This window comes from Tachyglossus aculeatus, chromosome 20 (assembly GCF_015852505.1).
Source record: "Tachyglossus aculeatus isolate mTacAcu1 chromosome 20, mTacAcu1.pri, whole genome shotgun sequence".
Lineage (NCBI taxonomy): Eukaryota > Metazoa > Chordata > Mammalia > Monotremata > Tachyglossidae > Tachyglossus > Tachyglossus aculeatus.
Genome location: NC_052085.1, coordinates 20032428 through 20046280, shown reverse-complemented (window position 1 = coordinate 20046280; position 13853 = coordinate 20032428). Strand labels below are relative to the sequence as shown.

The 13853-nt window shown below is 45.0% G+C and overlaps 1 protein-coding gene across 1 annotated transcript in view; it reads left to right on the top strand.

Moving 5' to 3' along the window:
- The window catches only part of DDX10 (DEAD-box helicase 10), a 149524-nt gene that overhangs the window by 68905 nt on the left and 66766 nt on the right, over positions 1 to 13853 (top strand). The window contains exon 13 of the mRNA XM_038761668.1: positions 4544 to 4979. Within this exon, the coding sequence (XP_038617596.1) occupies positions 4544 to 4979 (436 nt within the window). The remainder of the gene's footprint in view (positions 1 to 4543; positions 4980 to 13853) is intronic.

Genomic DNA, 13853 nt, shown 5'->3' with positions numbered 1-13853 from the left:
ACCTCTGACTCCAAAGCCCGGGCTCTTTCCACTGAGCCACGCGGCTTCCCCTAATTGAGTACAGACTCTGCAGAGGGCTGTACTAAGCTCTAGGAGAGAACAATATAGCAGAGTTGGTAGACACAAGCATAAAATCCAGAGATGAGTTTACTGTCTAGAGAGCATAGATATATATATATATCTATATATAGATATATATAGATATATATATATATATGTATATATATATAGATATATAAGTGCTTGAGAGAGGACAGTATGGTACAGCTAGTAGTTACAATCCCTACTCTCAAGGAGTTTACAACTGGAGTTATCTGTCTCCAGTCTAGTACAAGCTACCTAGATCAGACCCGGTTTTGATCATCATCATCATCAATTGTATTTATTGAGCGCTTACTGTGTGCAGACCACTGTACTAAGCGCTTGGGAAGTCCAAGTTGGTAACATATAGAGACAGTCCCTACCCAGCAGTGGGCTCACAGTCTAAAAGGGGGAGACAGAGAACAAAACCAAACATACTAACAAAATAAAATAAATAGAATAGATATGTACAAGCAAAATAAATAAATAAATAAATAGAGTAATAAATATGTACAAACATATATACAGGTGCTGTGGGGAAGGGAAGGAGGTGAGATGGGGGGATGAGGAGGGGGAGAGGAAGGAAAGGGCTCAGTCTGGGAAGGCCTCCTGGAGGAGGTGAGCTCTCAGTAGGGCCTTGAAGGGAGGAAGAGAGCGAGCTTGGCGGATGGGCAGAGGGATTGGGGGCATTCCAGGCCCCGGGGATGACGTGGGCCGGGGGTCGATGGCGGGGCAGGCGAGAACGAGGTACGGTGAGATGCCCTCTGGGGTTTAAAATTTGAGGGAGGGAGAGCGAGTGTTTTATTTTAAGAGACTCGCCCGAGGTCGCAGAACAAAACAAGTGCAAAGGTGGGGAGAGAGCCCAGGTCTCTTGGCTCCCAGAGCCAGGCTTTCTAATAATAATAATTATAATTATAATAATAATAAATAATAATGGCATTTATTAAGCGCTTACTATGTGCAAAGCACTGTTCTAAGCACTGGGGAGGTTACAAGGTGATCAGGTTGTCCCACGGGGGGCCTCACAGTCTTAATCCCCATTTTACAGGTGAGGTAACTGAGGCCCAGAGAAGTGAAGTGACTTGCCCAAAGTCACCCAGCTGACAAATGGCGGAGCCGGGATTTGAACCCATGACCTCTGCCTCCAAAGCCCCGAGCTCTTTTCCACTGAGCCATGCTGCTTCTCTATTATTATTCTATTATTATTATTGTTCTAATATTATTATTATTATTATGGCATTTGTTAAGCACTTACTACGTGCCAGGCACTGTTTTAAGCGCTCCACCAGGCCATGCTGTCTCCCATCATCCAAGTGCCCCTCCCATTGGTCTGTAAGATCATTGAAGCTACACACCCATTATGGGCAGGGATTGTCTCTCTTTGTTGTTGTATTGTACTTTCGAAGCGCTTAGTACAGTGCCGTGCACACAATAAGCACTCAGTACATACAATTGAATGAGCAGGGTAAGCAGAGGGAAGCACCAATACCCTTCTAAGTTGAGGAATGGCCTAGTAGAAAGGTTCTCATTCCAGTTCTGCCATTTGCCTGCTGGGTGACCTTTGGAAAGTCACTTCACTTCTCTGTGCCTCAGTTTCTTCAGCTGTCAAATGGGGATTCAGTACATGTTTTTCCCTCCTACCTAGACCACGTGCCCGATAATGGAGAGGATTTGTGTCAAGCCTGATGACCTTGTGCTTAGGACGGGGCTTGGCATATAGTAAGGGCCTAACGGATGCCCCTCTTAGTCCGTAAGCTCCTCGTGGGCGGGAAAATTATCTGCCCAAGAAGCGTGGCTTAGTAGCAAGAGCACGGGCCTGAGGCTGAGGTGGTGGGTTCTAATCCCGGCCCCGCCCCGCGGCAGCTGTGTGGCTTTGGCTAAGTCGCTTCACTTCTCTGGCCCTCAGTTACCTCATCTGTAAAATGGGGATGAAGACTGTGAGCCCCCCATGGGACAACCTGATGTTATTTTGACAAGGCTTTGAAGGTGGGCAGAATGGTGGTCTGACTTCTATGAAGGGGAAGGGAAGTCCAGGCAGGCCAGAGGAAGTACGTGGGCTGTGTGACTGTGGGCAAGTCACTTCACTTCTCTGTGCCTCGGTTCCCTCGTCTGTAAAATGGGGGTTAAGACTGTGAACCCCACGTGGGACAACCTGATCACCGTGTATCCCCCCCCAGCGCTTAGAACAGTGCTTTGCACATAGTGAGTGCTTAACAAATACCATCATCATCATCATCATTATTATTATTATTATTAAGCTAGATTAGATGGAGATTCCCAGAATAGGTTGGCTTCAGAGGAGCGACTCATTTGGGCTGGGTTGTAGTATGAAATCAGCAAGGGAGAACTGAAGGGACAAGGTGATTGAGTGCCCTTCTAGACTGTGAGCCCATTGTTGGGTAGGGACCGTCTCTATATGTTGCCAACTGGTACTTCTCAAGCGCTTAGTACAGTGCTCTGCACACAGTAAGCGCTCAATAAATGCGATTGAATGAATGGATAAAGCTGATGTGAAGGAGTTTTGGTTTTAGACTGTGAGCCCACTGTTGGGTAGGGACCGTCTCTATATGTTGCCAACTTGTACTTCCCAAGCGCTTAGTACAGTGCTCTGCACACAGTAAGCGCGCAATAAATACGATTGATTGATTGATTGACACTGAAGTGGCTGGACAACTTCGGAGAGTTCTTGAGGAGTGGGGATATATGGGCAGTGTGGTTTTATAGAAGAATGATCCAGGCAGCAGAATGAAGTATGGACGGGAGTGGGGAGAGACAGGAGGCGGGGAGGTCAGCAAGGAGGCCGACACAGTCATCAAGGCAGGGTTTGATAAGCAGTCAGATTAGTGCAGTAAAATTTGGGTGAGGAAAGGGCGGATTGTAGAGATGCGGTGAAGGTTGAATCGACTGGACTTGGTGACAGATTGAATATGTAGGTCGAATGAGGGAGATAGCAAGGTAATGCCAAGGGTTCGGGCTTGTGAGACAGGGAGGAGAGTGGCATTGTCTACAGTGATGGGAAGGACAGAATTTGGGTGGGAAGATGAGCAGTTCTGATTCAGACACCATCAGTGTAAGGTGTTGGTGGATCCTAATAATAATGCTGGTATTTGTTAAGCACTTGCTAGATGCCAAGCACTGTGCTAAGCGCTGAGAGGTCATCAGGTTGTCCCACGTGGGGCTCACAGTCTTAACCCCCATTTTCCAGAGGAGGGAACTGAGGAACAGAGAAGTTAAGTGGCTGGCCCAAGGTTGTCCATGCCCTGAAGGCAGAAGGAGATGCAAGATTGCAGAGAAGAAGAGAAGTCCGGGCGGGAAAGGCATATTTGGAGCCATCCGCATAGAGGCGGTCATGGAAAGGAATGTGTATACTTCTGAATATCCAGAGTACACGTTTTGTTACGGATGAAGCATGCATGTTGGTTTAACATTAGGTTTCTTGACTCAGATCCCTAAAATTTCTGCATTTGACTCACTTTAAGGATAGTATCAGGGTTTCCTAAGTGCTCTTTCCCCAAAGGCTTTAAAACACGTACAAACCAAGGAGTTTTGGTTAGCTGTTTTCTTCGTCTTTTTACCTCCCCTCTCTGAAATTGTATGTCCGTCATTGTTTGGCAGCAGGGTTTAGTGAAAGGCTGCCGCCTGTCTGAAAAGTCCCAGGTCCCCAGGGGGACTTCGAGGAAAGGGAGGACAGGACTAGTTCCTCAAGACCAAGGAAGGGAGAAAATGGGGTACCGGCCCCCAGGAATCCATCTTCAAGCACCATGATTTCACTTTACCTTTCTTCAATTCCCCCCACTATTTTCTTTCCTCTCTTATTCCCCACTGACTCGTTCTCATTCCCCACTGACTCATTCTTATCCCATCATTTTTGGCTGCTGAATCATGCCCAAAAAACAACCCTCCTCCACGAACTCATGATTCTGATACGAGTGACTCAATACCGTATCTCATCAGAGTAGAAGAAAGCAATTCTACCCTGATGGGCATATAACATGGATTTTTTTTTACAAACATTGAGTTGTTTTTTAACCTGGAATCTTCTTTTCTCCAGTAAGTAGAAAAAGGCTCTAGGCTAACTATTGATTTTTGAACTGCCTCTATTATGCCTTTGTTTGCTTCCCGCTCTGGAAACGGAATTCTAAGACTAATTATTAACAAAAGTCAGAAAATTTCAAGTAGAAACAAGCCGCAGTGTCCCGTTGATTAGGCAGTGGGTTTGGAAGTTAGTTGGGCTAATCACGTTCAACATCTGCCCTTGTTCATTAGATCCTGTACCTGTCCTCTTGTCTTTTAGCCCATGTAATATATTTTTAAGACCAGGAAACAGTTATTTCTTTTCATTCCATTCCTTAATACTTTTCGCAAAAGCGGTCTTAGGTGATCAGAAGATCCCAGAACCAAATGTATTATTTTCTGTACTGATCTGCACTTTCGCCATTCCTCTTTCTTCTCTACGTTGTAGTTCTCTCGGCTTGGCTGTCGCACCGCGGGTGAGGTTTCTCCAGAGGATCCAGAAACTGACCACCAGCGAAGCAGATTTTGAGAAGGGCGAGGGAGACGCCGGAGACAAAAGGGAGAGCCCAGCATCCTACCTCAGCAACGACGAAGTGGAGGAATTCAGAGCCCAGTTCAACGAGAAAATGTGTCTCCTCCAAGGCGGGGGGAAGAGGATCCAAGAGAAAGGCGAAAAAACCCCGTCCACCTCAGCCACCAAAAAGCAGCTGGCGTCTGAGGGAGAAAAGGCAGACCATGGGGCCGCTGGTGCTCAGAGGGAGCGAGTCAGATCCTTGCAGTTCCTGGCCCAAGATGAAGAGGATGATGAAGAGCAAGACCATGACTTGTTCAGGGTGAAGCGACATAACGTGTTTGGAGTGGACCTGAAAGAAAGCGCAGGAGTGGTAAGTCCGCTCTTTTTCATTCCTTACTTCTTGCGCCGATTACGTTTGGCTTACACTATGTGTGTGTATAATTTTTTAAATGCACCATTTCCTTCAGGATCATCATCATCATCAATCGTATTTATTGAGCGCTTACTGGGTGCAGAGCGCTTGGGAAGTCCAAGTTGGCAACATATAGAGACAGTCCCTACCCAACAGTGGGCTCACAGTCTAAAAGGGGGAGACAGAGAAGAGAACCAAACATACTAACAAAATAAAATAAAATATGACTTCAGGATGAAGTCATATACGTCATGAATGTGGTCTCCCTGGGAAAGCGATGCCTTTAATTGCCGCCTGCTCCGTGTTCCCAGTAACGGCCCCCAAAACAGCAAAAACCATGGTCATAACATTAAATAAGCTGCTGGGGAAGTTATTCTAATGAGCCCCCCCCCCCCACATTAGAATTCATGGCCGTGGTACTTCCTAATATATATTGTTACGAATGTTCTTTACAATAATGTAATCCTTCGAACCATGAATTTCATTTTTAATGAGGCCTTTGCTTTGGGGAACCCAGCCAGTAGCAGAGAGAAAGAGCCTTTCCTTATAAAGGCTAATGTAAAATATTCATGTACATTTTAACTCCTGTGGCAGACGTGGACGTTCTTATTACTCAGCCTTATCCTCGACTATCCTGTACTTGGAGTAATGTTCTCCAGCAAACAAATCATATTTTATGTGCACTTTAGGATTAGTCAATAGACTAATAAGAACAGTGCTTGGCACATAGTAAGCACTTAACAAATACCATAATTATTAGTAGACTGTTTTAATGTCTGATTCTGACCCCTAGACTGTAAGCTCCTTGTGGGCAGAGAACATGTCTACCACATCTACTATTATTGTACCCTCTCAAGTACTTAATATAGTGCTCTGCACACAGTAAATGCTCAATAAATGCAGTTGATAGATTGAGTAGACTGGTTGTTGAAGAGAGAGTCATTTGAAACTTAACTAAATTCATTCAATCGTATTTATTGAGCACCTGCTGTGTGCAGAGCAATGTATAATGTCTGAATAGAGTCTCCAGCATTTCATTTCTCTAGTGAACAAGGGCGGAATAGAAAAACCACTAACTTTATGTGCCTAGCAATAAAACAGGCCCCTATTTTAATGAACCACCTTTGTAGTTGGACTTTATTCATTGTCGTATTTTTTGAACACTTACTGTGTGCAGAGCACTGTACTACGCGCTTGGAAAGAACAAATGGGCAACATAGAGAGACGGGCCCAAGGCGGGCCCATCCAGTATGGCTATTCATTGAATCCAGGTAATAGTTTAAGAAGAAAACCCCTTTTGACTTCAATTGCTTCTTATTCCTGGGAATTCCCTACAGGGCAAAAAAAAATTATAAACGTAAAATCCATAACGTCCGGAAGTTTGCCATAGTCATTAATCAGTTTGTCCTGTGTATTGGCAAATCGTGCTTCTGACTGAATTTTCCCTCTGCAGGCAGGGCGGGCTGAAAAGTCCAACTTGTGACTGAGAGCACCCACAAATACCGTCGCCCGTTTGGCTATTTGGAGCGAGCGGCCCATAGTGCTGTTACAGGTTGTGGTTCAGTCCCAAAGCCTCTCCAAGAGAGGCACTCCTTTCTAATAATAATAATAATAATAATAATAATAATAATAATAATAATAATAATAATGGTATTGAAGTGCCGAACACTGTACCGTGCACTGTACTAAGCTTTGTAGTAGATGCAATTAGATTAGACACAGTTTCTGGCCCCCATAGAGCTCACAGTCTAACGGAGAGGGAGACAAGGTATTGAATCCCCATTTTATGGACAAGGAAACTGAGGCCAAGGGAAGGCAAGTGACTTACCCAAGGTCTCACAGAAGACTAGTGGCGGTGGTGGCATTAGGACCCAGGTCCGCCAAGCACTTGTGTATATGTGTACATATTTATTGTTCTGTTTATTTTATTAATGATGCGTATATATCTATAAGGGAAGCAGCGTGGCTCAGTGGAAAGAGCACGGGCTTTGGAGTCAGAGGTCATGGGTTCAAATTCCGGCTCCACTAATTGTACTAAGCCAAGCACTTAGTACAGTGCTCTGCACACAGTAAGCGCTCAATAAATACGATTGAATGAACTGTCAGCTGTGTGACTTTGGGCAAGTCACTTAACTTCTCTGGGCCTCAGTTCCCTCATCTGTAAAATGGGGATTAAGACCTGTGAGCCCCCCGTGGGACAACCTGATCACCTTGTAACCTCTCCAGCGCTTAGAGCAGTGCTTTGCACATAGTAAGTGTGTAATAAATGCCATAAAAAATTCTATTTATATTGATGCTGTTGATAACTGTCTTGATTTGTTTTGTTATCTGTCTCCCCCCATCTAGACTGTGAGCCAGCTGCTGGGTAGGGATTCTCTCTTTTTGTTGCCGAACTGTACTTTCCAAGCGCTTAGTACAGTGCTCTGCACACAGTAAGCGCTCAGTAAATACGACTGAACGAATGATTGCAACTCAGCGGCTGGGCTAGTTGAGGCGGCTGCATCCCGTTTTCAGTTGCCATGCCCCTTTCTCTGACGCTGGTCCTCAGTGGGTCCTTGAGACTTTTCCCCCATCCCCTGATCACCATCATCATCAATCGTATTTATTGAGCGCTTACTATGTGCAGAGCACTGTACTAAGCGCTTGGGAAGTACAAATTGGCAACATCTAGAGACAGTCCCTACCCAACAGCGGGCTCACAGTCTAAAAGGGGGAGACAGAGAAAAAAACCAAACATACTAACAAAATAAAATAAATAGAATAGATATGCACAGGCAAAATAAATAGAGTAATGCTGATGCTGTTGGTCACCACATTTTAACTCACCATACAGCTGACCCCTGGCAGACTGGGGCATTTTGGTCCAGTGAAAGTCTTTCTTCCCCACATCAGTGCCATCTCAAAACCCTCATTCTTTAATGGCTCCTTCCCTTCCATTTTCAAAGTGTCAAAGTTTTCAAGGGTAGCCTTTCCTAAAAGCTCTCCTTTGACCCAACTTCGCCATCCAGTTATCTTTCGCATCTCCTTCTTGGGCAGATTTCCTTGATTGGGTTATTTTCCTTACTGCTTCCTCTTCTGTAATGCCCTCCTTGGCACTCTACGGTCTGGCTCTTGCGCCCTCCACTCCACTGGAACTGCTGTTCTTCAAGGTCAGCAGTGATCACCTTGCCAAACCTAATGGGCTCTACTCCATCCTCGTCTCCCCCGTCTTTTAGACTGTGAGCCCACTGCTGGGTTGGGACTGTCTCTATATGTTGCCAACTTGTACTTCCCAAACGGTTAGTACAGTGCTCTGCACACAGTAAGCGCTCAATAAATACGATTGATGATGATGATGATGATGTTGCCTTGACAAATGTGGGAATCACCCACTTCTCCCGGAACCTCCGTTGCCTTCACAGGCCTATACCAAAATTTCTGTCTTTTAGAACAACAGGTGAGTTCTTTCATTTTCTAAGCTATTTAGGGGCTGCATTCGGTACTGAGGGAAAAATAACATCATCAAGGAGGCCGCTGAAGTAATTAAAAGGAGAGCCATTTTAGAGCTCAGCAGGTAACCTTTTAGTCTGAAAGTAAACGTTCACAGATCAGTTTTAATTAAGCTTGGGTGAAAGCTCAGACCATTCTTGGTTTGAGAGTTGATTGTTGAGGTCCCTTTATCAAGAACTGCAGTTTCTCTTTAGATTTGAACACCACTGCAAAAGAGAAATCTGTTGGCGGCGAGCACAGGCAGAAAGTTTGAAGAAGCACTGTGTTGTGTTCCGCTGTTTTCTGCCTTATCAAATCATTTCATCTTGTTATCAATCAATCAATCGTATTTATTGAGCGCTTACTGTGTGCAGAGCACTGTACTAAGCACTTGGGAAGTACAAGTTGGCGACATTATAGAGACAGTCCCTACCCAACAGCGGGCTCACAGTCTAAAAGGGGCTTTGAGCTGAGAATGATTTTCCCTTTATAATACATTTGGGCAATAAAAATTGACAGTATAAAGTATTGCAGCGTACAGTGTTGGCATTTTTTTCTCTGATCATCTTTTTAAATTTGCATTTGCTCTATCTGCCCAAGCCTAACGGTGCCTTTTTTTTTTTAAAGAAAGGAACCAACTTAATGTTAAGCCCCAGACCAGCAGTAGCCGGGATCGCTTTGTGAAGGCAAGACTAATGGTTTTAGAGCCATATAATCCCCTATTTCTACCCCTCAACTGCCCCTAGCGAACCCCGTTGACCCGATAAATGAATGCAGTCAGTTGTTTTACCACTGTTCTTGCCGGGTATTTCACTACCTCACTGCCAGCCAGGTTCTTCACCGTCTCTAGACTCCAACCTTCCTGTTGGTGCATTATAGTAGGAAATGCATCTGGGCCATTAAGTCTCCTGGGGAGCAGCTGGGCCGATCAGAATGTGGCCATTATTATTATTATTATTATCATTATTATTATCTTCCTTTGCAGGGAGGGCAAGCTGCAAGAGGGAGCAGGAAATCTTCAAATTGCTAGATCAAGATAAGGTTCAATCTTGGTCATTCAGAGTGGTAGATTGGGTAAGAGAAAGATCTACCTTTTGGCCTCAGGCAAGTGCAGAACTTTCAGAATTCTGTTTGGTTTATAGACATTCTCTTCGACCCAGCTCTTTGTCGCTCCTAGCAATCTCCATTTTCTTGTACTGTGCCTTCGTGGTTCAGAAAAGAGTCTCAGAATTTCCTCCAAAGCACACGTGCCTTTGTGGCCTGGAAATCGGGAGACCTGGGTTCTATTCCCAGTGCCATCCCTGTTCTGCTGTGTGAACACGGGTGGCTCACCTAACCCCCCTGGGCCTCCGATTCCATCACCCCGGATTATTAGCCCCGTGTCGGCCACGGATTGTGTCTGACATAGGTGCCCAATCCATGTGGAATATGGGAATGATTGCGCCCTCCTTCTCGTCAACCCAACCTCTTTTGAGCTGGATTTGCAACTTTGTTCATCCTAGGACTCCCAACGAAACCAGACTTTCCAGTCAGGACAGAAAAGAACCAAAATGGTGGATTTCTTCTGCTATGGTAGCTCTCGGAAGCCTGTTCCTTCCCAGTACTTACCCTTGTTATATTCATTCCCCAGTTAATCATATTTATTGAGCACTTAGTGGAGGGCACTGTACTAAGCACTTGGATGAGTTGCTAGGCATGTTCCTTGCCCGCAGCGAGCTTCCCTGTCCTCCTTTTGGCCCATGTACAAAGTTTCAAGTTGGGTACCTGTGATTTCCAATTTTGACATAGTATTTCACTTAATAAATACCACAATGCATTATGTTTTTCATTTTTTCATTAAGTTCATTATTTTGCTGCATCTGAGCCTCAAGAAAAGAACTGATACATTCCAGTTTTGTGAAGGTGCAAAAAAACCTAAGAAGGTCCCACACTAGCATTGTGCTTAACGGAATATATGTTTAATTCTATTTCCATTGGAATAATCTCCCATCTATCTGAACTGAGCATATTTCACAGACCAGGTTCTTATCTCCTAGGCTTCGTAAGCTCATTATGGACAGGGAAAATGTCTGCTTATTCTTTTGCATTGTACTCTCCTAAGAGCTTAGAACATTGTTCTGCACATAGTAAGCACTTAAATACCATCGATTGACACCAAAATGGAAAAAAAAAATAAACAGCTGATATAGGGAAGGAAGATGCATAACTGAGATGAAGTGATTGTCTACATGTAGAGCTGCAGGAGGGACAGAGAAATTTGTATAGTATCTATAGACTTGGGATGTATTGCGGGAACACCACAGAAATTGCCATGGAGGTCAGGGGAGGGAGCAGGTTTTAAATCCTCATTGGATAGGTTCATTAATGAACATGCCATGTAATGTCATTTAAAAAATATGTCTTAAACTGTAGGAGTTTAGGTGTATAACTATTGCTGGAATTCAGGATTTGGAAATCAATGAAAGAAGTGTGGAGAAAGACTTGGGTCATCTGTCTCATAAGCATTCGATAAATGAATTCAGATTTTCCCGGAACACAATAGTGTATTTTGAAATTGCCTATGGATGGCATTTTCTGCATTGCCAACTGGAGAAGTAAAGTGCTAGAGTCAGCATGCTGCTGTAAAATTATGAAGCCCTTGGGTGGTAAGTGAATTTAAGGATCAGGCCTTGGATTACGGCATTTCAGAGTTAAGCAACTGAAAAATATACGGCCTCACTTTATGAGTGGCTACAGTTCTTCCAGCCTGGGGTAGAGAAAATATTTATGACTCTGAGGTGTGAAGGCAGGCCTGGTTTTAAAGCTTCCGTGTAGGATAGCTTCCATAAAGCTGCAGATGATTCCTTGCTCCCACTTTCCGGTCTTACTCCACTTTCCCGCCACTATTACCAGCTCTCTCCAGTTCTACAGGAATAATTTTCCTATGGCTTGAGAACTCGTCACTTTTTTAACTACCAAAGGAGTTTCAAATTTCTTTATGCTCTGTAGGCAGATAATAATGATAATAATAGTAATAATAATGATTGTGGTATTAGTTAAGCATTTCCTATGTGCCAAGCACTGGGGTAATAATAATAATAGTAATGATGGCACTTATTAAGCGCTTACTATATGCAGAGCACTGTTCTAAGCGCTGGGGGGATACAAGGTGATCAGGTTGTCCCACCGGGGGCTCACAGTCAATCCCCATTTTGCAGATGAGGTAACTGAGGCACAGAGAAGTGAAGTGACTTGCCCAGAGTCACACGGCGGACAGTTGGCGGAGCCGGGATTTGAACCCATGACCACGGACTCCAAAGCCTGGGCTCTTTCCACCGAGCCACGCTGGTCCCACACGGGACTCCTAAGTAGGAGGGAGGCTAGGTATTGAATCTCCGTTTTGCCTGTGAGGGCACAGAGAAATTAAGTGACTTCCCAAAGGTCACCCAGCAGACAGGCGGCAGAACTGGGATTAGAACCCAGGTCCTCTGACTTGGAGGCCCCGGCTCTTGCAACTAGGCCAGTTTTCTTCAGCCCGCTCCTTTTCCTTGTAGCGAAATAATAATTGTGGGATTTGTTAAGCACTTACTGAGTGCCAAGCACTGTTCTAAGCGCTGGGGTAGATATGAGGTAGGAAGGTTGGACAGTCTTCTATCAGTTCACTGCAGTGTTGTAGCCTCTGAGATGGTCTTTAAGAAATATATTCTCCCCACCCAGCCTGTGGAGGTTTTCTTTGAGTCCACCAAATAGCAGCTGGTGGGTCCCTACCTTTCTGCTTCCATGCTTAGTACCGTGCTCTGCCGACCGTAAGCGCTCAGTAAATACAATGGAGTGACTGAATTTGATGTTGAGTAGCGATGTGGGCTCTGACTGACCCGGTGGATTCACCGGGTCCGAGCAAAGTCTCATCACTCAAGAACTGAAATATTTAGAGCTGGAAATGCATGCTTAAGGGCAGGTTGGGTTAAATGTGGGTTTAATTATAAATCGGAGGAAACTTTACAAATTTAATCAGCTGTAATCAGCACTGCTCGTTAAAAAAACACAACCGCTTCCCCTCATGCTGATGGATAAATTATATAACAAACCAGAGCTGAGTTATTCAGAGGACATCTTGTTAGTTCAGATGTGAATTGATTTTTTTCCCCCCATTAGATTGTGTATTTAATGAATCACAGTATTTGAACAAAGTTTTAATAAAATGATGGCAGAACACTGCAGAGCCGGCTTACGGTTTGCTGAAATCCAGCTCCCTCCCTACAGGCTTAAGATAGTTTAGGGGCAAGAAGGATGAGGGAAAATGGCTGTAGACCAACTTTGTTAGAATATACTCTTCCAAGGGCTTAGTGATGTGCACCCGGTGAGTGCTCAGTAAATACAGTTGATTTATGCACTTTATGCATATGACTCTCAAAGGTCACCAACGATCTCCTTCATGCCAAACCCAGTGGCCTCTAGTCCATCCTATCCTCCTTGACCTCTCAGCTGCCTCTGACACTGTTGACCACCTCTCTCCTGCAGACATTGTCCGACCATTGTCCAATATTCCTCAGTGGCTTTGAACGAGGCTGTTTCATGGCCTGCACAATTTGTTAGCCCCATCTGGTGCTGCAGAAGATGATGGCACATGTCTGCCGTCGGGGATCGAGTGGCTGAATATTTCTCCTCGAATCTGGGAGGTGGCACCGGTCGCTCTGCATGACCGGTTGCCCGGCAAAGAATTGGACAACCCTGTGGCTGCAACCAAGCTAACTGTGGTGGCTCTGGGGTTGTTGTTTTCAAAGATGTCGGTCCTTGATTTGCTGGAGCAAGGAAATGACACGGTTTCTTTGGATATGCGTGTTGGATGGGGACGTGGGCAGCCTTGATCATTCAGTGAAGATCCATTCTTGCCTCTGGACTGGGTTGAGTTTCATGGGTGCTCCAGTTCCTTTCCCTAATCTAGCCAGAGGGAAAGACATGGCTTCTCTGGACGTGGATGTTGGATGTCCACTATCCATATAGAATGTACCTGTTCACATGTTTTGTTTAGCTGTCTGTCTCCCCCCTTCTAAACTTTGAGCCCACTGTTGGGTAGGGACCGTCTCTATATGTTGCCAACTTGTACTTCCCAAGTGCTTAGTACAGTGCTGTGCTCAATAAATACGATTGAATGAATGAATAAATGAACCTTGGCTTCACCGACCCCGTCAGTTTTCCTCCCATCTTTCTGGCTGCTCATTCTCAGTCACTTTGGCAGGGTCCTCCTCTCTCTAGCTGTGGGAGTCCCGCAGCATTCTGTCCCGTATCCTCTTCTCTTCTCCTTCTATACCCACCCCCTTGGAGAACTCATTTGCCCCCGTGGCTCCAACCACAGGCTCCTTGTGGATGAAACCGAAGTCTACA